Raw genomic sequence first — 25,294 nt, forward strand, 5'->3', positions numbered from 1 at the left:
ATATCTCTTTTAGTTTTATCCCAGAAGAGATTTGGAATTTAAAGTTTTTGATGGCAGAAAATAGTGCGATCAAATGTCATTTTCTGGTGTTTTTCTTTCTATTCCTGCATTTTTTTACTACGCCAACTCATAATAACTGCTATGTTATAACCGGCACCTTTGAGACAGAGAGAGACACCTGATTTCGCTTGTTAAAAACATTTTATATCCACCAGAGACCACAAAAGATCCAGTCAAAGCCTCTCTAACCACCCACAATCAGCCGGAACACAGCGACGAATGAGCCAAGCTGCTGCCAGTTTGTCTGCATGTGGTCCGCAGATCAGAGAGCGCAGACACCGAGTGTGGTCCATCAGCAGCTCTTCCTAATCAACCCCGGGGACCCCGGCCTTTTAGCCGTCAGCCCTCGACGTGTCTTACGGTGTTTACACACGCTGATTAGTTTGGTAAGTGTACAGAATGTCCCAAGGACGGTGATCTCTGAATCAATGTGCCCCTCAGTCCCATCCTTTATCTTCTCATCCCTCCGTCACAAAAGCCAGAGATCCTCTTGGAAGCGGTGAGAGAAATTAGGGGATCAGAGTCGGCCATCCTGAGCAAACAGACTGAGCTAATGGACCAGCCGCTGTCTCCTCCCCTCAAATTATAAGCAGAGCGAGGGAATGTAGCCAGTCCAGTCATAATGTTAATGCTAAAGCTCGCTAATCCCTTGTACACACACACTGGCCTCGCACTTGCCTTGATACACACACGGCTGCTGGGTAATCACTGCACCACCCAGGCAGTGGGAGAGGATGGGAGAGCAAAGGAATGAGACTGAAAGTGAGCACATGCACATGACCGGGTTTCCCAACGGCCCGGAGAGACGATGCAGGTTTTTGCAAAATGTGAGAAAATGAAAAGGACGAAAAGGTTCCAGGACGTTGTCAAACATTTTGTCAAACAAGTGTTGTCAGTTTGTGAGGAAGGTTTCAAACCCTGCACGGTTTCAGTCGTCTTTTCATCACACCTGTTCTCTGCAGTCTTTCTGTAAGGACACGAGGAATACCTTTTAAAGAAATAACTCCCAAGCTTTTGTGGAGTTTGCAGACACGCAGGAACGTGCAGGTGACCCAAAACAAGAGCAATAAAATCTTCCTCATCATCACTGTGGAATCCTGTATCCTCTGGTTTTAGGCAGGCAACAGCTGGATAAAGCAGAATATGCTAATGCCAGTTCTTGTGAGGAGTACTTTGAGCTTATGAGGGATTAGCACTTGTTGGCCAACCCTGATTCCCTGCAGAGCGAGCACGCTAATACAGGTGTTAGTAAACTGGCATTAGACTCCAGCTAATTAGCTTCCATTCACCCGGTGATTGTCCGGCCAGCTCTGCCATTTGTAGCGGTGTTTGCTTATCGGCAGGGAGGTCTCTGTGCTGTGGTGGGTCCGTCATGATCCGACATGATCTCCCTTCTCCTTCTTTCACTCTCCTTGTCGGGCTCTGGACAGCAGGGCTCATCCGAGAGACTCAACAGCCGAGATGGAGGAACAGAGGGCAGCCAGTTTCCACTGGGAGTGTGCGTGATAAAGTACATGACAATGCATCTTTAGTCTTATCAGTTTATTCCACTCACACTAAGCCAAGACTTATAAAACAGTCGTGCATCTGATTATCATGTGATAAAACTTTCAAAAGGCAACTTTCACTCGCAGACTACCTCTGGGATGATCAATTTTGTGTGTCATTACAGACGATCACAGAAAAACCGTTGTTGTCGATAAAGGACGACTCTGGTTTATTACAATATGGATCTTATTTTTGCGGTTTCGGAGATTATTCCTATGACCACACGTTAGTAACTGTAGACATCACCACGCAACGTCCAGCAGGGAAAGAACCACAATCAGTCAGACAAGCAAACACGTTGAAAACAACCAACAGATTACGTAAACTACTGTATGAAAATAAATATTCAGCAAATCCTACACAAGAATATTTGATTGCTGGTAATATGTATATATTTATATAATATGGGAATGAGATTTGTTTACAGTGGAAGGTTTAGTTGATTATTTCTCTGTTTGTTTTGCTTTCGCCAAATGCGTTAATCTAATCTTGAGGTTTTTTAAAAATCTGTCTCACTCCACATGTTGCTACAGACACATTCACAGATTTCAGTGATTAACATGAATGAACATGAATTTCATAAATGCATTATATAAATCAAAGATGTAATGAACATAATTATTCTTTGAGACACATTTCTTTTCCTGGAGGACGTCACCAGAATACACTGTTTTAGATAAAGATAAAACAAAGCAAAGTGAAACATTCAATATAGATGTGTTCAGATATGGAAAATTACAATTTGGGGAAAATAAATATGATGTTTCCAAGTCTCATGTTACATCAGTTAAAATTCAGATTTTCTTGTTAAGTTCTATTATTAGTACTGCAAAGGTGTTAAACCCAACTCTTGCCTTTAAGAACACTTTGGTCGTTCTAAGACAATAAAGATAATTTTTAAGCAATTTTTCTGTTATCCTGGCAAATGAAAATGACAGTAGTAAAAAGAAAATAATGAAAATATAATTGTATGCAAGAAAATCATATTTTCTGGAGGATGTGGCAATCTGCACTATTTTCTTAAAAAAAAAATCAAAAGTGTGTTTGAAACACGATCACTGTGCATTTTAGTCATTTTGAAGGTGTTTTTAACAAAAATCGAAAACTGATCAGTTTAACTTACATGAAAAGTGAAATAACTGTAGGTATTATGAAATTCTCTATTTGTCATCTGGAGCTGCTGCTGCTCGGGATGATCACTGCTCCCTGTTTGCATGTGCGATGGACGAAATGATTGATGGATAATGGAAGTGGGGCAGGAATTGATAGATGTGTATTACTCGCCCTTAACCGTTGTTGGATGTGGGAAAGAGACTAAAGGTTAGTTGGTTGACATTCCCGAAGCCATTCTGACAACGGTTCAAAGGAGTCATTAAGCTTCTACCACCCGACCACAAAGAGGAGATTTAAGACAGCAAATAGATCTGATAGAGAAAAACTCAAAGCCAAACACAAATATCTACTAAGAGGCTTTGGTGTATTATACCACGTATAAGACCAAACAGATTTAACTGTCTCAAGTTTATTTTTTTCTCCTGGGAAAATCTCCTCATCACTGATCATTTGGTCTTTTCAGGCTGAGAAGTTGATGCGTAAAAAACAATCATACAGAATAAAAACTAGCGCACAGCACATGTATTTCTTCAACAACAAATATCTTAAATTCTGCAGAATAACGATGATTACGTGGAATCAAAGATCATAGCAACTAAATAAACTTGTGAAATGTATTTAAGAACCGAGGAAAGGCCTTGGAAACCCGGGATAATATTAGCAACTATAACTTCCAGCCTCGGAGAATAAAGAATCTCCTGTCACTTCGCTGATTGACTACAACAAAGCCGTGTTGATAAGGACACACAGGCCAACATGCATTCGTTTGGACACGGGCTTGCAGCGGGACAAAGGCTCACTTGGTTCGGGAAAACAACTTTCAGCAGATGTGACACAAGGACATATTTGTGAGAAAAAAAGCGTGACTTTGGTTTCAGAGTTGCTGATCAAAGTACATGATGGCGTAGTCTGTAATAAGAGTCAGCAGATGCATACAGACGCACTGACAAACAGATACAACAACATATTTGTCAATAAATTAAGCCTGAGATTAGTTTCAGTCTAGACGAGCTGGTCAAAGTACCTGATGAAGTGATGGTCGCAAATTTGTTTCATATTTTTCAGCCGATGCAGAGCTTTGTCTCCTCCATGCAGCCATACAGGAATCCACTCTCATGACATGTGAATGGTGTAGAAGCTCAGTTTGCCAACCTTGTTTGATGTTGGGTTTTTTTCCCTTTACGTGAACCAACATCAAACACACTGCTTACACAACCTCAGATTTTTTTGCCCGTCTTTCTCCGACTTTTTAAGCGACTCTCTATCTTTACTCATCTTTTATTTACCCAGCAAGGTCCCATTGAGATATAATACATCTTATATCAGGGAGTCCCAGTCGAGGATGGGTTGCAAATTAAATTCAAAAATGTTCTTATACAAATTCAAACGGGAACAGACACCATAAGAAAAAACATATAAATAGATTTAACCCCAAGACACACATGGGGATTAAATGGCAAAAAAACAATTATAGATAACAAAAAGCATATTTTAAAAGTGATTATTGTTCTATGAAAACTGAAATATTTTTAAAATGTTGGGAAAGTCCAATCAAGTAGTGCGTGAAAGCAAAAAGGAGATTTACCCTGTTCAGGTAGTTTGGACGTTAAGGAGAATTTACTCCGATGTTTTAATATTGTTGCTACCACGACAAAGTTTCAAGTATGGTGGTAACTTTTTCACTAAAATGTTTGTATTTCTACTTTCTTCACGTTTTTCCTTCTGTAGGTTACGTCAGAATGTAAGTACGCAAAAACCAGTAGTCTGACAACGTGGCAACAGTTTTGCTTCCAGTTGTAGAAATCAGGAGTGGAAATAGCTGCTGGAGTGAAAACCTGGCTGTCAGAGTGAGGGGGGGAGACAGTGTTGTTTATAATAGAGGGACAATGGCAGCAATTCTTTTAATAGTGTCTCTGAGATAACATTCACGCGTGAAGTTGGTGTGAATGCCGCATTTGTCAGTTTTCATAATGTTACAGGAATCTTCGGACAAACAACTGTTGTTTTCTCTGGTTCTTGTGTCTCCCTCTTTTCTGCTCTCCGTATCTCTCACAACTATCAGTAATAATAGTAAAAATAATAATAATAAGAGTTTACAAAGTGCAAAGCACGAAAAGTAAATGTAAGAGAAATAACGGGTGGTCGGAAACCAGGTAGTGATAAATATAGAGAACTCAATCCTACAAACCTCTTTATGTTCAGATAGCTGGAGCCAGAATGTGATATATATACAGTCAAAGAATGATTAAAATGTTTGCAGTATTGTAAAAACTGATTCTTAATATACTTTAACTAATTGGTTCTGGCAAAGTAATCAACCACGTAAGTGCAGCTGATCTCTCAGAGCAGGGTGTTATGGGTCAGATGTTCTTCGACTGATATAAGCATAGACAACAGATCTACACATGATTTATCAATGCTGGGTGTCACAGTGCAGCGTTCATACATTTGTTAACACAGATGGAGAAAGTGTTACTTAACATCCTAATTGGTTAAGAAATCAAAAGATCCCCAGAACCTCAGAATAATTACATTTAGCCTGTTTTTACAAGCCTCCTCCAGCCTTGGCACGGTGCACACATGTTGAGCCACAGGCAGCGCAGCATTCAACACTCCCTCGTTTCTTCACAGCCACTGCAGATGCATCACATATATGAAGGCTTTGATTCCTATAAAATAAAATAAAAAGTGTTGTACCTTCTGAAAAACCATCACGTGAAACAAATCTGTGATGTGACTATGAGAATAATGTTTCAAAAACATGTCACCTCACAAGCTTCGGTCACTTCTTATCTGTGGCATTTCTTATATATTGAAAAACTTTTTATTTCTATATTGCAGAGTTTTCTAAGTTGGGATAAATGTTATGATGTTTATTATTTAATGCACAAATTAAACATAACTAAATTGTGCACAAAGTAAATTAGGAATAGTTAGAAGCAGGTTGGCCAGATGTGCAAGTGCAGTCTTATGTGTACCTGCTGGGAGCTGCCAGGTCTCCCAGACTCTCTTTGGGAGCCTCTATTGAAAAACAGTGATAATCTGTTTGCTCCTTTAATGAGCACATTGTTCCTCAGAGGAGGAGAAGCAGGTCTCATAGCTGCTTAGCTGCTGCTCTTTGAGCGCGAAAGCTCCTGTGAGCACAGATGATACTCTGCTGCCAACATATTGTTTAAAGTCTGAGCCTCAAGTCTGAGCCTGTAACAAAGCCGAGTCCAAGGAAGAACCTCTGAACCTCCGTCCTACTGTGGAGTAACTTTATTCTGCTGCTTTTTCACAGCTCATAAGAGGATCTGGCAGCTGCTATGTTCTTTTGAACCCTTTAAAACTTTTGATTTCCTCTTTGAATTTCTATGGTTCATTTAAATTGGGGAAAAACTGCACCCCCACTTTATGCAATATACTGTATATATACTGTATACTATATATATGGCAGCTGTTTAGCCACTGCACTTTATTTATGTACATTCTAACTCATTTAATCTGTCTCTAGTGAAATGTGTACATTGTGTCCATATCTACATTTTTATATTTTATTTTATGCATTTTATTTCTATTTTGTACTCTTTAGTCTACTACTTTAATATATTTTATTATATACAACTGTATAACAAAGAGTGTGTTTAAATAGATAACAATTAAAAAACTGCTCAAAATTAAATAACAGAAATATTGTCTGAATATATGAAGACAGAAAAAGGAATTTGTTTTATTTATTTTCTAATAACAGCAAATATTTTTACCCAAATTCATTCAATAGGAATTTGTGTCTTTTTGCATTTTCAATGAGTGAAAATGAATTTGAAAAGCAAGTTCAAGCCTCCACAGAATTTTAACTCAAACCCTAAAAGCATGCATGTCTTCTACATACTGAAAACTATCTTTCTAAAAAAGGTCAAAATGTGTATTGTGCCGTGCAAAATAAATCAAGAGATCACGCTCATATGAATTACCATTAAATCTTGACTTCAGACATCCTGAAAAATTCATGGATCTGTTATCATCTGAGCTATAAAACACATCTGAGTTTAATTACCATTGAAATGTATGACAACAAATGGATATTTGAGCAGAAGGTCAGGGAGAAGCAAAAGGCATCATCATTGACGTATTGTTCACACCAGCTGCATCAGCAGACACAGCAACAAATACTGGCAACAGTCGACTCTAATGAAGGCTTCTCCCATAACACACACACACACACACACACACACACACACACACACACACACCACACACACGAATACACATACATCATAGGTACCATTGAACCCTGCATCTTGATCAGACAGTGCCTCCCTAATTGAGCTAATCCCCACTTCAGGATCAGTGCTGTCCCCCGAGGTCCGACCCTCCACCCGGCCTGTCTCCTGCTCTCAACGTCTCAGCTTAAACCTCCCGTCCCCTCTGTGGCTCATGTGGACTGTAAAGCTGTTTATTGGGAGACAATGGGCAGCAGATTGTGCTGTCAGGCTCCATTAATTACCATCATTAGCATCACACTCAATGGTCTGTGGGACCGGGGTCCTAAACCTTAAGCTGTGTTTGTGTAGATCTCGTGTGTGTGGGTGTAGCCTATATGTGTGTATGTGTGTAAGCATATATGTACACGCTTGTATTTCATTCATGGAATATGCTTCCATTCATAGGTCTTTTTTTTTTCCATTCTATTCATATAATGTGTTTTTTGCAGAATTATCAAAAAGGTTTGATATATAATTACAAACAACATGAAAATGTATAGCATAGAGATCAGAGATTATAAATACTCATTACAAATACCATGTGATCAGTGAAATGTTCTTTGTGCACAGTAAATCTAGTTTAAAATGATTAAATGAGTTTGACCAAGTTCTGTTATTTGCTCTTCAGCTTTTAGTTTTTTAGTTCAGTTCATGTAAAAGCTGCTTATATCAGTTTCTTTTACAAAAACATTTACACCTTTGTATTTGGTCGTTTTGGTACCTTTGTGACAAATAATGATTTAAACACACCCCGCCCTTGGTTCAGCTGTGACTCCTCTTAGTATTCAGTGTAAATACTAATATCCTCAACTGCAGCAGATGCGTGTGACATGTTTGACACAATGAAACAGTTGTGATATTTAGAAGATCTGCAAACAGCGACAGTGTCTCCATTAACACACAATACACAAACTGGGAGATGTCATTAGCCAGTACCAACGTTTAATTGCAGTTTCAGTTTTGTAAAGTAATGAGTTCCATCTTGACACGTACCCCACAAGTTTCAGGAAAATCAATTGAATAGTTTTTGTGTAATCTTTCAAACAGCAATGAAAATATAACCTCCTTAGTGGAGGTGATTACATCGCGCCAGTTCGTCCTGTGTGAGTAATTATTTCCCATCCGCAGCTAATCTTGTCAGAACTGGACTTCAGGGTAAGGTTTGGTCCAAATATAGCGACGGGGACATCGAACAAATTGTGCAATGTTGAGTAAATGCAGGAAGGACTGTGACTGAACTATACAGAATCCCAACACGCCAACCAACTCTTAAGGATCCATTTGTCCTTTAGTGCAAGGTAATCAATGGTCAACCGTAATTGACCACTGACCACCATTGGTATTTCCACCTCCAGCAGCGGCGCTCTAAAAGGAAATTGAACCACGTTTCTGCCACGCACCCACCGAGGCATAAGCCTTCTTACTCCGACTTCCTGCCTGATCAATGCGAGAGACAATGACTCAACAGGTGCGACAGACAGGAGCCCAGCAGCAGCTTTCCTCCCCGCCGCTAGGCCCAATTAGCACCCGTGGCTACAGAACAAAGAGGCGACATTTCATTTCAGCAGAGTGCCAGTTTAAGGCCTCTTCTCTCCACCTCAGCCTCTTTTCTTTCTGTCTTTTACTGCTGACATCTTTAAAGGATCATCCATGGCTCCATCATATTCTATTAGATTGGGTCGATGCCTTGTGTTGGAAGTGGCAGGGGTGTTAAAAACATGGGGTGTTGATGAATTCATTGCATGTGACTGGACTTGCTGTCTTTGTGTGCAGGGTTTGCCTAATGAAAACCCCTGAAGGGCTGACAAAAGAGAATGACATTTTTCAGGGTTTGCTCGCGCAGGTCCAGGCTGGATTTCTTGACGACACTGCACACGAGTGCTGGCACAACTTTGACTTATTTGGAAAGAAAAGATCCTATGTGTTTCCAAATGACTTTAAAAGCTTTTCATTGTTGTTTTTTACAAAGTGCCTGATGTGCAAATACTTTTCATGGTTGTAAGAACGTTATGTGAAGAACCTTTCTTTACCCTTCATGACTGTAACACCCTGTTTTCTGTGCAGCTCTTCACTTTGCCATCTTTAGCACGATATTCTATTCTTCGTCATCTTTTCAGCTTCTTTATTTCTTTTATACACACATTTTTGAAAGTATATCGCTCTTCTTACAGGACCTAGTATTTCTTATTATGTAGAGCACGGCTTGTTCTGTTGGCTCGTAACTACACTGACTAAACAGCAGGTAGTCTACAGCTCAGTTTGTATTTTAAACAAGTCGGATCAAACACAGGTCTGTTGGGTTTGGCTCGGTCTGATGCGGCTGATACAAATGGTGCGACTTCAAAACTGTGTTGTAAGGTCATAAAAATGGTTATGGAGATATATACGATCTTTTTTGACTTTTTGATTTCACATAATGAGGTTTTTCTTGGTTGCCAAAATGTTTCTCATTGAACTGTATGATTGTAGAGGTCTCGACCTTATTATGGTTTTTTTTAAATTGAACTGAATACCTTTTATTTTAATTCATTCATTTTTTGCCATGGATTTCTGTGAAGCACTTTGCAAACTTGTTGACATAAGTGCCGTACAAATAAAGAAGTTATTATTATAATAATTATTATTATTATAATCTGTCTTTCTAATCTGAAACACATTTTAAAGGAGTATTAAATGATGCATGAAGTTATACATACATTGCTGAACTACAATATTGAACATTTAATCTAAATGTGACAGATAAATGGAATTACTATTTAAAAGATTATGAGATAATTATGGTGGGTATAAAACTCACAAATTGTACATCACAATTAGAATTATGTTCACTTGACACTAATGAGGAAGTATTTGAGGTTATAAACTCAAATGTATGGTTTTATTAATGATTACTAAATCACATATTAATACTTTATTGTAGAAGCATATTACTGATGCACCAGGAAAAAAAAGTATCACATTATAATTTTTAAAATATGTTGTAATAAAATGTTTTTCCACATGACAATAATATTTTATTATAAACATGTATATATTTTCTATAACACACTTAATGGATCCGTTCTAACACCAATGACAACTGGTTTGCCAGGTTGAAGAAGCTCTATCATGAGGCTTTGCGAGTCTTTTAATCTCTTAATTTAGTGCTTCAATTTATTAGGGTTATTATTAACAGGCAATTTCTTCTAATAGACTGTTTGATCTGATCATGTATCATCGAGAGAAGAGCTGCAGGGCACCTGGCTCAACAACCGAGCGCTTATTAACATTTACAACTGTAGACTTATTGTGGTATCATCTTTTATCGACTCATACATAGAGTTTGACTACGTGTTGATATGTGTACAAAACTTTACATGGTACACGTGTACTGAGACAAATACAGTAAGTGTGACACGCTGGAACAAGACATTTTGATTCAATCTTTGAAGGTAAGAAAGCTCCCATTTTGTAGTTTTAATAAATAAAGACTCTTGAATCAGTGTAACCTGTTCAAATGAAATGTTTTATCACTAGCGTGACTGTTAATGCAGCTTGAAATGTTGGTTAAGACAAAAAATAAATACGACCTTTGGGTTTCATACTCTTTAATTAGGATGAGGTTCTTAATGTTCAGAAAAGTTACTTGGAAAGAAAGAGCATGGAGTCGACGCTGCCTCCAGAAATTATTTTTGGTGTGAATATACCAGAAAACGACTGAAGCTACTGATTGAAGATTTTCCAAACAAAGAAAATATTGAGCCCTTGTGAAAGGCGTCACCTCTGAGATATGAAAACTATAGAGAAAGGGTTCAGATGGTGAATCTGACTCAGTGTTTTAGAATTGCTCTAATATGTAAGTGATTGAAGTAGTAAATGTCTAAATGTCCCATTATTATTTCCATTAAAGATTAAAGTCTGACTCTAGCCCCTGAGCAGAGGCTTGGTTTAAAAAATTTTAAGAGCAAAGAATGAAAAACAGTTTTGTAAACCTGCGGTGGATGAGTAATGTGTTGAAGCTCCTCACTGCTGACACAATGCACAAGAAATACGTTGATATAGCTCTACAAACGATTAACAAACTACTGCACGATTATGAGCTTCTCTGGTTTTAATATTTACAATGATCTGCTCTATCCTCTAAACCACTGACATTTCTCCCAAATTCAACAGACAATGGAATGAATTGGTGGCCATACACGTAGATTTAAGACTAATCTGTTGTGGTCCCTCCAGATCTCCAGCTGTATATTTGACTTTTGTCATATTGCTATCGATGAAAATTATAAGAACTTTGGGTTTCATACTCTGTAACGAGTCAGGTTAGAGGTTCTACATTTATATTAGTTCTAAAGTTATGAATTTAGAATGAGTCAATCATGTTATCAGTGATAACTGACGTTTCAAATTCAACATTATTGTCAATTCTGCTATGTACAGGAAATTGAAATGCTGTTTTCCTCTGATCCCCGGTGTAAACATATCATGTAGACAGATCATGTAAGTACACAACATATTAAGTACTCGAAACATAGTACATAGTACCACATAGTAACAGTCAAAATTGATTACTTCATGGAAAGTAATGACAACTTTATTTGCTTGGCACTTATCTAAAAAAGTGTACAAAGGGCTTTAAAAAAGCTTTGGCAAAAAATTAATCAATTAATCAAAAGTCACCAGTTGTTTCCGCCTTTTAATCGCAATAACGTAGAAAGCCCAACCTGAGGGTACGCCGAGGCGATAGGAAAATCTGATTCTACTGGCTTGTATGGAAGAACTGTGAAAGACGTGGCCGCTCAGTAGATCAGACATCACTGCTCTACTCTAGGTCCTTTTTAAATTAAAAACCATAACTACATAAAATATTGTTGCAGTAAAAGTAAGATAAAAAAAAAAAGAACATGTCAGAGATCCAACAAAGAAATAAAGTCAAACCATAAATAAATCAATTAAAACCAACAGGATAGTGTGGGTTTCATTCAAACGCGCATGCGCAGTCCACAGATAACGATCAGTTTCAGGAAGTGAGGATGAGGAAGCGTCTCTTCCTCCTGGTCTTCTGTGAGTTTCAGGGTTCGGCACCGAACACACGTGACATCAAACACATCAAAGGAACCATAAACACGTTTACACCGTTGTGTGTGTGTGGAGCCCCACGTGCGACAGCGACGAGGAAGGACCTCTGTTCCCTTCAGTCTGTCAACGAGTCAGGGAGACACGTGAGGGAACCAGGAAGTGATCCAGCGGTTTCCTCTCGGGGATGGGTGTTGTGAAACATCTGGTCTGCGGCCTGGGGAAAGCCACCGGCCTCGTCTCTGTCTCGGTCCTGGTCATCGCAGCGGTTCTCAGTTACCTCGACGACCCGGATCCGGTTCGGGTCTCCAGGTAAACGAAGGCAGCGCCCCTCGAGTGAAAGGTTGACGCGGAAGGTAAATGTGACTTTAACAAAGCTGCTAGTTGAGGTGGTGAAGCCATGAGAGATGTCAGAGCTGCCGATCGACACTGTAAACACCACCGAGACGAGAACACGCGATTTTACGAAGGAACCTTCATCCCCGTGGCTCCGTCAAACCAGACTCCGTTAAGAATTCCGTCAATTGAAATCGTCCTCTCTTATTGCCAAACAGATCCGCCATTTAGAATACAACAAAGTGCGATTTCATATTTGTCTGCATCCTCTAATGAATTCGTCTCAAACTGCAAACCTTTTTCTCACTGGCTTTTTTTTTTTTTTCATGAAAAATATTTTAAATATTAGAAAGAAGTATACATAAATACCCACTAACTAACTACATTTTATGAAATATATAAGAAAACATTTATTAATACATGTATTTATTTATAAGTGCTTCACAAAGTCCATGGATAAAAACAGATGCACTAAATCAAAAGGTATTCAGTTCAGTTAAACACCAAATCATCAAATATTATGGTCGAGACGTGAAAATGTATAGAGAAGTAACACAATACGTATTATTATATATTTGTTTGTGTTTGTTATTGCTCTTGATTGTTGTCTTTTGTCATGTTGATGAATTACATGGAAATAAACTGTAATTTTAGTTTTACATATAGTGCTAACAGAGGAGCGTGTTTGTTGTCGTGCACAGTATGGCCGAGGACATGAAGACCCTGGAGGAAAACTTCAGGCAGCGGAACAGAAGCTGTTTCCTCCTCGGTGCGTCTGGGGAAACCGGCAGTTTGCTGCTTCAAGAGCTGCTGGAGCGAAACATCTTCTCCAAGATCACAATCATTGGCAGGAGGCGGCTCACCTTTGAGGGCAAAGCGTATGAAAACCTGGTCGGTCAGCTTCTCCTCTGGTCAGCTGACCCCGTCTTTTGAATTAGGAGACCCCCATCATTTGAGATCCATCATGTTGACGGTTACATTTTGCTTCTTTGTCTCCAGGTACAAGAGGTGGTGGACTTTGAGAAGCTCGATGATTACGCCGCTGCCTTCCAGGGCCATGATGTCGGCTACTGCTGTCTGGGAACAACCCGGGCAAAAGCAGGGGCTGTGAGTTAAACGTACTAATCTCTAGGGGCGTAACAATTCGTATCACGATTCATGGTTATCAATACGATTCAAGGACGATATTGGTTCATTTAGAACGATACGATCTGAAACGATTCAGTGACTTGAAATCGATTCAGTAACTTTTTAGCCAAAAATTCAACCAGTGTGACTGAAATAAATACCTGGATAGTGCAGTGCAGACAGTGCAGGGGACGTTTCCTAGATTCCTGTAGTTTCTTGTAAGAGAATCAGGTATAAATTATGGATATAAACATGTTTATATCCATTATATTTATATATTTAGTCTCTGACTAAACATGCTGGCGAGGCCTGAGGCTTCTGCAGAGCTGACTTCACCTTGGGAATGCTGCAAGAGGTGCCTGGACCGTCGTTGTTGTGTGATGAAATCCCACGGCGCTTGACGTGTTGCCGTGGTACTTTACTTGACCTTTACATATCCCACAAACAGCGAGCGACTTATTCAGAACATCTCCGTCTTTGCAAAAGCCAAAGTGTTTCCACACACTGGACGGCAATGGTGGCTTGATAAATTCTCGCTCGCCGACTTCTCCTCTGCCATCCGCCATCATGCTATGTTTTGATATTTGCGCTGCTGCCGGCACGTGGCGATGAGGTCACAGACAGGCAGACTGAATCGAGTAACGATTAAAGCCTTTATCATTAAAAGTGCTAAAAAAACACGTCTGATGTGCTTAAATCCAGTGCGCTATTTCCTAGTATCGATACGATCGATTGATTACTTTTTAAAACGATGTTAGATCGATATATGTCGTCCGGAAGGCCAACTTGCCGAGCACAGATCGGTGTAGTTGGATCATAGGAGTATAAATCGATACATCGATGTAGCAGATGAATCGTTACACCCGTACTAATCTCTAAAAACAGATTCAACATAATCTGTGGAGAGGGACAGTTTGTGGACAGAAGCCACTTCAGCATCACTGTTTATGTCTCGTGTGGAGAAACATTTGACTCGTGTTAAAAAGAAACTGGTTGTGGACAGTAAACAGTAAATATTTGCTCCAGAGGCTAATCTCTCGTCAAGACGATTGAAACTCATTAAATCCAATGTGAGTACTTCACACGTGAATTCATCAAGATTTTACAGTAGACCTTTAATATTACTTGGAATTTGATGGATTTATCCGTCAGTAGGAATGACTCAGCAATTCCATCTGTAGCAATGATAAAGAAAATTTCCAAGGAACTAATATTTCCACAAAAGCACAAAAATTGATCAAGCGATGTAAATGTCAATAAAGTGTATTAGTGTAGAGGAAGTAACAAGAAATTGCTGGACAGGATTCTTGCAATAACAACTATAAAATGTCCTGCTCTGTTCAGAATCCTTAAAAACAAAGAAAAGAAAAGTTCATCTATCTTGTGTGTTTATGTAAAAAATAAATAAAATTCTGATCCTTTAAATATCAATATTGGTTTTACCCTCCAAAATCCACTGGTCAGGCTGTAATCTGCATCTTACATGACTCACTTTGAGTCATGCACATTGTCTCATGTTTCATGCAATGAACCAGCAATTACCACAGCAGCAAATTTTATTCTCAATCCAGGAATCAAAACAAAAGTACCAGTGTTTGGCTGTCCACTTTGCTTTTGCAGAGAAATCCAGTCATAGTTTACTCAGTATCCTCAGTAAAGCGTATGCAGCTGTCAGACCCAAGCTGACCAGAAATGTTCCTTATTTTTTCCCCCTCAGGACCCATTAATTATTCCTGGGGAAAGTTTTTGAAAACACAATATTATTGAAAGTGAAGATTTATTTTTGTCTCATCTTTGCAAGTTTCATGGAAATGATTTTAAGTAATTTTGCGGGTAAACAAACTAACCAACCAGCGAATGAACCAATGGACACAAAATGATAACCTCCTCAGTGGACGCAGTAATCACAGTATTGTTTTTACTCTGATGTTATTTCATTTTTCTCATAAATCCCAAAGAAAAAATGTTGAACTTATGTTTATTATATGATCATTTTGTTAAAAAGATAACACATCATAATTCTGAATTACTGTCCAGCCATAATTAAAACACATTTCCTACTCAAACATGATTTAATTTCTAGGTGAGCTGTTTTCAAAATGCTGTCAAAGTACGATTTTCTATTTCTTTTCTCTCAGGATGGATTCTTCCGTGTTGATCACGACTATGTTCTAAAATCAGCCGAGCTCGCCAAGGCGGGCGGCTGCTCACAGTTCCACCTGGAGTCCTCTAGAGGAGCGGATAAAAACAGCAACTTCCTCTACCTCAAAGTCAAGGTTATTGCTTTTCTCTCCTGCGTTGAACACACTGCCAGTCTTTCGTAGAATGTATGAACAGTTGCGTGAGACACGAACATGAATGGATTTTTCTTTCAGGGCCAAGTGGAAGCAGATATTGAGGCGCTGGATTTTGAGAGATATTCCATTTACAGACCAGGGTGAGTGATCGCTTTCATTAGACAGACTTTCACTGTCATCGTGTGAAAATTAAATAATATACACAACAGAAGTATTGTGCACCAATACCAAATATTTGCGCAGATATATGCAGCCCCTTCTTTTTTAAGCTTATAAACATAATCCCGACCAGCGACAGGAAGCGTACGTTCAACGCACAGAGGAGTGGAAGACATGAAGATAAAATCCAGGGTTAATGATCACACATCTCAGAGACCGTGATCAGGTTTGTTTGACGTCTCCCCTGCTGCACTTTGACGAGTCGACAGGCCTCTTGTGACACCATGTGACTTTTGTTTAAAATCTTTGATGGACCATTATAGTGTGGTATGAAATTTTTAATGTACCAAATTCAAAATGATAACAAGAGTCAACTTTTTCAGTGTGGTGCTGACCATACAAAACATGTGATCTCACCCTTTTATATCATACAAAGTGTTGATTGTGCTTGATTGTACTCCTCTTCTCAAGTCGCCTGTTCCAACATAACATCTGGTCTATGAACGGGTTGTTTACAGTTAAACCACCCGCTACGAATCTCGAAATCATCAATACCTTTGTGTTTTTGCCTCCAAAAAGGGTTTTGCTGGTCGACAGGCGGGAGAGTCGGCCAGGCGAGTGGCTGGCCAGGAAGTTCTTCGGTGCCGTCTCTGCGGTGTGCTCTACGCCCATGTCCATCCCGATCCAAGTGGTGGCAAAAGCGATGGTGTCCAACACTCTGCGTCAACCTGAGCAGAAGACGGAGATCCTGGAGAACAAAGCCATCGGCGATCTGGGAAAGAGCACAGGGAAATAGGAGAGGAGCCGGGAAACCACAGAGGCGAGAAACATTTCATAACTATTTATTTCTACTGTGTTTAAGACTTCTGTATCCTTGTTAAGCTGTTTACATTCGACTCACGACACCGGTGAGGTGGTGCAATCACGCAAACGTGGCCGTCGTCTACACCCGCTTGTATTTCACACAAACAGGAAAAGTATTGTTGTGTAACCATTGAGTACATTCATTCATTTATTATTTTAGCCACATTGAGGTTTGGGCACCAGCCTGTGGTAATGATTCAGAGAGAAAGTTTTTTCTGTCTGTTAATGTTACTTTCTCTTTACAGATAACTGCAGCAGATGTTGATGAGGGACGACAAATCCTCAGAAATCATCATCAGGAGTTTTTGTTAAATTGGGTTTTTAATTGATTTCTCTTTGAGCTTTGCAGCTCTCAGAAAAACAAAAACTGCCAATGCATTTTGATGTTTATCTATTTATGTGCTAGATTCTTTATGGAGGAAACAACCTGTAAATTACTTCATCGTGACAGATTGTAAATATGGGTTTCTATGCTTTTATCTGTGTGAACACTGGAATGTTTTCATCTTGATGTTCTCCATTCACGCTCTGGAACATCAGCTTGAATCACTGCCTTAACATAAACGTCATGTTTCTTCAAGAGTAGATTACTACTAGAGTCAATTTGAGACATTAACATCAGGGAAATGTTTTCATAAAAGCTTCAGCATATCATTTAATTAGTATCTGATGACTACATATATCATAACTGTGCAGGTGGATATTATATGTAAAGTATATAAACAATATATTTGCAACGCTTCATTAAAGATAATATATTCGTTCATTTTGTATCTTTACCACACAAATGCCATCCACTGAGTTTCTGTGATACCACCAATGGAACAATTTTGAATAAACTTTGCTTGTATTAAATTGTGTCTCCATGTTTGTGAAGCCAGTTTTATTTTGATGGCGTTAACAACAATTATTGTGAACGTAGGATTCCTTAAACTTTGCTGTTTTTCTTTTTCGTCTGTTTTAAAATAAAATCATCTTGGAATTTAGAAAGCTTTTCTTTTTCCCTTTATTCAAAATGTTTTTATTTCATATATTTCATTTTGCTTTTTATTTCTTTTAAATGGGATTATTTTAGACTGATTTCCCACTTAACATAGTTTTAAACTCAAGTATAAATAAAGATTTGAATGAATGTATTCCTCCAATTTCATTTAATTTCCCCATTACTGTGTTTTGCTGCATCCTACTCCTCCTTTCAAAACACTTCACGTTGCTTTTGTGTGACAAATTATATTCAAACTATTGTCTTGTTCTAGCAGCCCCCCCTTGTGGCTAGATGTGGCAAAACACGTTGTGCATTGATTCTTTCTCAATCAAGTTCGCATGAAACTAGGGAATGTAATAAAATATTATTTTCTATGTACTTGAGTTGCTGCAAGATGGAAAATAAAATATAATTCTGCAAATAAAGTCTATAGAAATGGAGAATAAAGCACTTGTGTTGGTCGGTGATATTGTGTCTGAGGTCATTTAAAACATGATAGTTCTCTCTAAAAGACATGAAAACATGTTTAGAATTATAAAAAATAAAGACCATCATTAAAGTTATTATTACTTACATTCTCATTCATTCTACTCAGTGCTATATTATATTTTAGTTTATAATTAAGATTTTAGGTGTATATTTGTATTCAATTTTATTAATTCGTTGTATTTCATATATATTATATTCTTTATTTTTTGTTTCAAACTAAATAAAGTACAATAAATAAGTAATAAATAAATAAAATTTAAAAAATAATCTGGCGACATCTCGTGGTTTGTATGAGGAAGTGATTCTTTGACGAAGCCACTCCCACTTCTCGTGTCACTCCCCTACGTCACCCGACGTCACCAGGAAGTGCACTGAACTCAAGGAGGCAACATGGCGGAGTCCACAGACGCACGTGAGTGTTGTGAATATGAGATAAAAACGCGTTTGGAATGAGTTTGTTTCTGCGCAGCGACGCGTTTCTTCTGCGTGAGGGCTTCACGCGTGTTTGCGGTTTGTCGCGTCGCACGACGCGTTCGCAGCTTTTCGCTCGGATGTAAATAACCTCGAGGAAACCGCGGCAGCAGAGCCTGAGATGAGTTTCCAGTGCAGTGACTCGGGTGATTTATTCCCACAGACGGTGATGGAGCCGCCGACGAGATGCCCGAGCTCTCTGACTGTGACGAAGAGGAGGATGAAGAACAGTGGATGGAGGAAGAGGAGGAGGAGGAGGAGGCGGTCAGCTGTCTGTTCTGTGACAGGTGAGGTGATGCTGCACATCTGGAGACACACTGACGATAAGAAAGAAGCTACAGTTGTATTCAAACGTTTTTAACCGGACATTATAAATAATAATAATAATAATAATAATTCCTCTTTCATTGATCAGTGTCTCTCAAGATTGTCCAGATGAAACAAGATTGAAGAAACAGTTAAATATCAGGACATCACTTAAACAGATTTATCCTCTGCGTGGTCCTGATCCCAAATAATAAAATAAGAAGAATTATAAACTTGTATTCGTTCAGCAGCTTTCATACAAGCTCTAAGTTCTTCACCTGCTGTACCAGTTTGTCCCTTTCTTGACATTTGGACTCTGCTGGTATTAAGTCGAGTCTGTTCCTGCCTCAGTCCGTGCAGCGTTTCCCGTCCCGCTGCCCAAAGACTAACATCTCCACCCCTGTGCTTAACAGCTGGCAAAGAGGGCGGGGGGGCTTCATAAATCAACGGAATGTGTAATTTCAGGCCTGCTGCAGCGATTCTCTCTCCTGAGGTGAAACTGAACTGAAGAAATCCACACAAAGCGTTTTTCAAGCTTGTTGCGTATCTTGCAGAATACACAGTGACAGACTGTTTCACCTGCATTCGTCAGTCTCTCCTCAATGGATCCGACTGTGTTCAACCTTTGTTTGAACTCCTGTAGAGAGATTTATAAATCCCACTTCAATCCGTCCAAGATGAATTATTGATTCTGAAATGAAATGAGAAAAGTATCGAGTCGAATAAAAAAAGACTCAGTGTTTTCTGTTTCTCTTTTAGTTTGTATTTAAAAACTTGAAATCATTCCAGAGAATATTATTTTTATTTAATCACCAGGGCAAAACCAATCGAAACTGCACTGTGACAGAAATCCGATATTAAAAACTGCAGAAGAGAAGAGTGTGTTATAATTAAATATGTCTTTACATATTCAATTGTTATTGCCGTGTCTTCATTCTGAGTATTCTGATTTTATTACTACATGAATATCTTGTAACAACAAATTTAAATGTATTACTGCATATTTATGTTATGTCTTTTATCACTCAACTACTTTTATAACGGAACTTCTTTATTATTAATACAATGTGCTGGTTTTTAAATGTGTAATAAGAGTATAATGCTTTAGACCCGTTGTTTTACAGACACTTTCCCTCCTGTGTCTTTGTCGTTCAGGTCTCTGAGCTCTGTACCTGCCACCTTGCAGCACTGCACAGCGGAGCATCAGATCAACCTTGTGGACGTGATAAGAAAACACAGTAAGTACACACTGATGTTCTGAGCCTCACTCTGGAATCAGATGACTGTTTGGTTTAATTAAAACGCTTTTTCTCCTTATTAGGTTTAGACGACTACGGATACATAAAAATGATCAACTTCATACGATCAAAAGTAAGTGATGATCTCTGATCATTCAACGCTACAGTCCAGAGTTTGAATTTATACCCTTCACATCTTATCAGATCAGAAAATCACAGCATAAAGATGGTGAAGTAAAAAAAAATCTGCATTTATAGAAATGTGATGCATCCTGTTTGACGGGGCTGTCAGACGCCCCCTTACCCTGGGAGAGTGAAGACTTCCTGCGGCCTGTCCTCCAGGACGACCCCCTGCTGCAGACAGGTACAGTGACTCCACTAAGACTGAGTTATTCATGCTCCCAGAGCATTAATCCTATTGACATCAATGACCTCTCACATCATTTCATTTTAAGAACAAAGACACCAAACAAAATCATTTATTTTGCATCATTCATTTAGTTTTTAAGGTACTTAAAAGAAAAGTTTCTGTGCAGCAGCGATTTCAAAATAGAACCGAAAACAGATCATTGGAAGTTAATTGTGAAATCATATTGTGCTGAGTCTGTGCTCACTCTTCCATCTCTGTTTGTCTGCCCCTTTCTGTATTTCTGCCAGATCCTGAGGAGCTCTGTGGCATTCAGGGCTCAAGTGTGTCAACGTGCCCGTCGTCAGGGGCTGGCTCCCACGATGCACTGCTGCGGAAGGCACAGGCTGCTGAGGAGAGAGCCCGTCAGTCCGAGGAGGCGCTGTCCCGGGCCATGGACGACCTACACAAACTCAAGTAAGTGGACGTTTCTGCGTCTGTTTCTGCTTTTAGTTTATCATCTTGCTTCCTATATGCACCACCCTCCGAGCACCAGCAGGGGGCCACAGTGAACCCAGTATTGCAGAAGCCTCATCTTGAATACCTTGTGGAAGAAGTTTGGAGGAAGGGGAAAGATAAAAAAGAAAAAAGGGGGGAAGGGAAAATTCCACTGCAGCATAGAGGTGAAAGTGAAGAGGGGAGGTAGGGAGGGGGGGCAATAAGGGAAAATTACAGAAAGAGTGAGGTTGGGGGGGAGGGGGGAGGTTTGGAGGGCAGTTAGAAAGATGAATGCCTCCCATCTCCTCCATTTACTGCTACGTCCTGCATGAAGGTTGTGTGTGCTTTTGTGCCGCGTTCCAATACGAGAAGTTGAATGCAGATCTGCGCCGGGCTCTTTCAGGCTGCTCGCTCAGGGTCTGGTGCTGAATGCAGAAACGGGCAGATCTGGTAACCTGGGCACCGTGGCCGAGCTCCGACAAGATGAGGACGAGGCCTACTTCAGCTCCTACGGCCATTACGGCATCCACGAGGAGATGCTGAAGGTCTGAGTTCTGCAAACACACACACACACACACATAAAACAAACCAAACGACCAGGCCTGCAGGTCTTTTAACTGTCGCGCAGCAGGATTTGCAGAGAGAAAGTGGGCTCATCAGCAGTCGTCTTGGCTGAAAGATTTCCATGTAGCACTTAAATGGGAAATGATCATCATTTATGCAAACATTGATACTGAGGACGGGACATTTTGTCAAAAGTGACACATCAGCAATAAGTGCTGCGCTCTCATGTGAGACACTGGCGTCGCCGCCGCCGCTGCTCAGGAATTCTCCAAATGTGGGAGTGAATGTGTGCACTGCTTAAGACCTGAAATCTGAAAGTGTCAGCAAGCTCAGGGTGTTAGATGTGTGTCTGTGTGTGTGTGTGTGTCTACTTACTGCAGTGCTTAGATATATTCCCTCTGGCCATCCTGATTGGTGCTAAGCGCTGTTAAGTTTTGCGTCGTGTGTGTGCGTCAGTCTCCAGCATAACCTCAGGAGGGGTCAGAGACACGTGATGGGAGGGCTCTGCAGGAACATGTGGTCAACTTCTCGACAGTTTGGCGTGAAGTGCATCACCTATGACGCACTCTGAGAGGCAGTGAGAGAGAAAGAGAGAGAGTATGAATGAAGGCGCCATGAGGATGTCAAGAAAACGTTCTCCACCCCTGCTTTAAATGCACATATGGGTGATTTGAGGATTTAAAGAACTCACCCTGTCCATAAGGATTTAATATGAAACAATTCTTCATTAAAACAACTAGTTTTTGTTGGCGTGTGTACAGTGGAAACACTTAGAGCACACGCATTCATCAGCCCGTGCTGCTCGCTCGGTTCCTCTCTCACGCAAACACACACGCAAACAGTATCACGGGTAAAAACAACAGAATTTGTGAATGTAGACAATGTATGCGAAGTACTGACAGCGATAGTTAAAAACTGTAAAAATGTATTTTTTTACAGTCCCAACATGTATGAAAAGTCTGTAAGCCGCCTCCCTGATCACTATTCTATTATTGTACTGTATTACTATAGGAATGATTCTGTCCCAAGCTTTTTGATCCATATAAACAGCTGAGCACTATATCCAGTTTCCACTGTAGTGACATTATTCGAAATGTTTCCAACCCTGAGAAATCCCCAATTTTATTAGAAGGATGTTTTGTTTGTTTTACTGAGAGTCCCCTAGCGACCACAGTCAGTACAAGCACCTAAACCAAAATGATGAACTGAGCCCAGATTTGTTGTATTGAATAGTTTGCTCAATCCCACTGTATCCTGCACTAAGGCATGTTCCTGTCATTTCGACTGACGATGTAGCGTTTCCACCAGAGAGGCGGTGTCGTGGTTCCTGGGCAGATTTGATTGGCAGGTTAATTAGCAGGGGGTTGACCTGACCTGCTCTGGGACAATCTCTTCCAGTTGCATTTATCAGATACATTTTCTCTTAAATGTCCAAGAACCCCACAGAGTCTGTTATGATCTGCACTTATCTGAACCGTTTCATATGAGAGCCTTACATAGCATGCTTCTCTCTGAGGGGGGGGGGCTTATATCTCAACATAAACACTTGTACCACTTGTAAAAAGCAAATGATCTTTCTGTCGTGTGGAGTTTTTAACGTCTTTTCTTATTTTTGAATTTTCCCTCCTCAGGATACAGTGCGCACAGAGAGTTACCGAGACTTCATGTACCGCAACCCCGATGTGTTCCGAGACAAGGTGAGCATGCCTAAACAAATGCAAACAGACGTGTGTGAGTGTGTGTGTTGCATGTTAGCTGGTGGGACGCACAGCAAAGCTCACGAACGGGAATAACCGTGTGCATTTTGCAGGAAAGACATTAATAAGGAGGGTGATGGTGTCTGATTTAAAACACTGTGCGACTTTATTAGCACCTCGAACGTCAGCTGCAGAGAACTGATAACGGACGCATGCAATACACCAGCAAACCCATAACACCCCCCACCCACCCATCCTCCACCCTCCTCTTATCCATTGGCGTTAGTTGCAGGAAGCAGTGGCCTGTATCATGGCCATCCATTATATGGGCGGCTGCTGGTTAGTGCGGGGATGAGGCTGTAGAGGAGGGAGGCAGGCTGCGTTGATGGGAACGTACATTATCCCTGTCAGAGCGGGAAGGGAAGTGTCACCTACAGGAAGCGGTAGATGAAGAACAAAATGGGATATTCGTGTTTCGGTGCTGTTGGGATGGAGGGAGGGAGGGTTCTAAATGTGTCTGAGCAGAACGGAAGGATGGAGAGAGGAGGGAGGAGTTGAGTGTTGTGTTTTGTCAGCAGTGTGTTGGTAAACCTCCGTGAACCCATAAAGGCAGCGGGAAGTTTACAGGGGAGTTAAAGTTTCCTTAAATAGAGACACAGATAAACATATAAAAATACAGTCACTGCAGCTGCGCAGCGGCCATTTAACACCAGTCCCTGGCAAATATGAACAAATTGACTGTGACCTATGGGAACCTGAAATAGAGGTGGTTCAGAAGTTAGTCAACAACAGTGGCAGGAGTAGAAAAGTTTCCTGTGGAACCAAAGAAATTTGATTTGTTGAAGCTCAGCATAGCGAACTTACTGCACCATTAATGTGGATGTCTTGACCTTGTGGAAACCAAAGCGGCGAGACGTTGCGTGTTAATTGAAGTATAAGTGCCATCCTTCAAAAGAGACAGCACATCAACTCCTTCATTCTTCTCACACTGTTCCTTTAATTTTCAGAAGGTAACTGATTTTCCGATGTCAGAGTCTTTCATCATATGACAACTTTCCAAACATTGCATGAATGCAGCCTAATGTTTAAGTAGTAAAGGTAAAGTTAATGTGTTTAATCTGAATAACTTTTCAGTCAAAAGCCAATTTCCCATCATTTTCTAGCACAAGCTGCTGGTAGCACACTGTCAGGAGACAATCTGCTTTCCCTCCTGTTTGTAAAAACTAAATATGGAAGACGTGTGAAGAATATGACCAGCAACCCTTTAATCTTTAATCTAAATCCACCAGTGCAGCGATGTACAGACGTACTCAAGATCCTGTGATTACATCCAACCAGAGGTGGTCAGAAATGAAAAAGACTTGAAAAGACAGTGACAAACTTTCTTTACAACCTGCCATGAAGTTATTCAGTAAATAATCAAATCCAGTGAAGTAGTTTCCTCCAGACGGCTCCTTCTCTGTAGTTTTGTAGTTTCATTGGACATAATTGGTTCCATCCTCTCATCCAGCACATCACTGTCCAATCACAGACAAACCACATGTACTTAACTGTCCCACCCCCTCCCGTCCTGCAGGTGGTGCTAGACGTGGGCTGTGGGACTGGCATACTGTCCATGTTCGCTGCCAGAGCCGGGGCCAAGAAGGTTATCGCAGTCGACCAATCAGAAATCATCTATCAAGCCATGGACATCGTGAGGTGAGACACTACAGTTGTTCACAGATTCACTTACTCTCCGTCATGCTAACGTGGGCTGCACCTGTTCGTCACGTTGCCCTCGTCGCACACGTCATAGAAGTGGGGGGGGGGGGGGGGGGTGGTCGGCTCTTCCTCCCTTTGTTTGCAGCAGAGGATTGTGGGAGTAGAGGTCTGTGTGACCTCGAGGCACCTTTTATT

The 25,294-nt window shown here is 40.2% G+C and overlaps 2 protein-coding genes across 3 annotated transcripts in view; both read left to right on the forward strand.

The window, feature by feature from the left end:
- Positions 1 to 11,915: 11,915 nt before the first annotated feature.
- On the forward strand, positions 11,916 to 17,659 carry htatip2 (HIV-1 Tat interactive protein 2). 2 transcript variants are annotated; one of them, XM_020099400.2, is made up of 7 exons: positions 11,916 to 12,376; positions 13,058 to 13,247; positions 13,356 to 13,463; positions 15,623 to 15,760; positions 15,860 to 15,921; positions 16,520 to 16,760; positions 17,050 to 17,659. In XM_020099400.2, exons 2-6 carry the CDS (start codon positions 13,059 to 13,061, stop codon positions 16,734 to 16,736), a joined length of 714 nt encoding a protein of 237 aa, XP_019954959.2. In that variant the 5' UTR covers positions 11,916 to 12,376; position 13,058; the 3' UTR covers positions 16,737 to 16,760; positions 17,050 to 17,659. The 2 variants fall into 2 exon arrangements, with proteins under 2 accessions (XP_019954959.2, XP_019954957.2); XM_020099398.2 differs by having other exon boundaries at positions 11,916 to 12,332.
- Positions 17,660 to 18,588: 929 nt separating this feature from the next.
- prmt3 (protein arginine methyltransferase 3) overlaps positions 18,589 to 25,294 on the forward strand; it is a 45,673-nt gene continuing 38,967 nt past the window's right edge. The window contains exons 1-9 of the mRNA XM_020099411.2: positions 18,589 to 18,690; positions 18,913 to 19,036; positions 20,211 to 20,293; positions 20,377 to 20,426; positions 20,552 to 20,657; positions 20,951 to 21,116; positions 21,541 to 21,682; positions 23,333 to 23,398; positions 24,975 to 25,096. Coding sequence (XP_019954970.2) covers positions 18,669 to 18,690; positions 18,913 to 19,036; positions 20,211 to 20,293; positions 20,377 to 20,426; positions 20,552 to 20,657; positions 20,951 to 21,116; positions 21,541 to 21,682; positions 23,333 to 23,398; positions 24,975 to 25,096 — 881 coding nt within the window. The 5' untranslated portion in view covers positions 18,589 to 18,668. The remainder of the gene's footprint in view (positions 18,691 to 18,912; positions 19,037 to 20,210; positions 20,294 to 20,376; positions 20,427 to 20,551; positions 20,658 to 20,950; positions 21,117 to 21,540; positions 21,683 to 23,332; positions 23,399 to 24,974; positions 25,097 to 25,294) is intronic.

This window comes from Paralichthys olivaceus, chromosome 1, assembly GCF_024713975.1.
Source record: "Paralichthys olivaceus isolate ysfri-2021 chromosome 1, ASM2471397v2, whole genome shotgun sequence".
NCBI classification, from domain to species: domain Eukaryota; kingdom Metazoa; phylum Chordata; class Actinopteri; order Pleuronectiformes; family Paralichthyidae; genus Paralichthys; species Paralichthys olivaceus.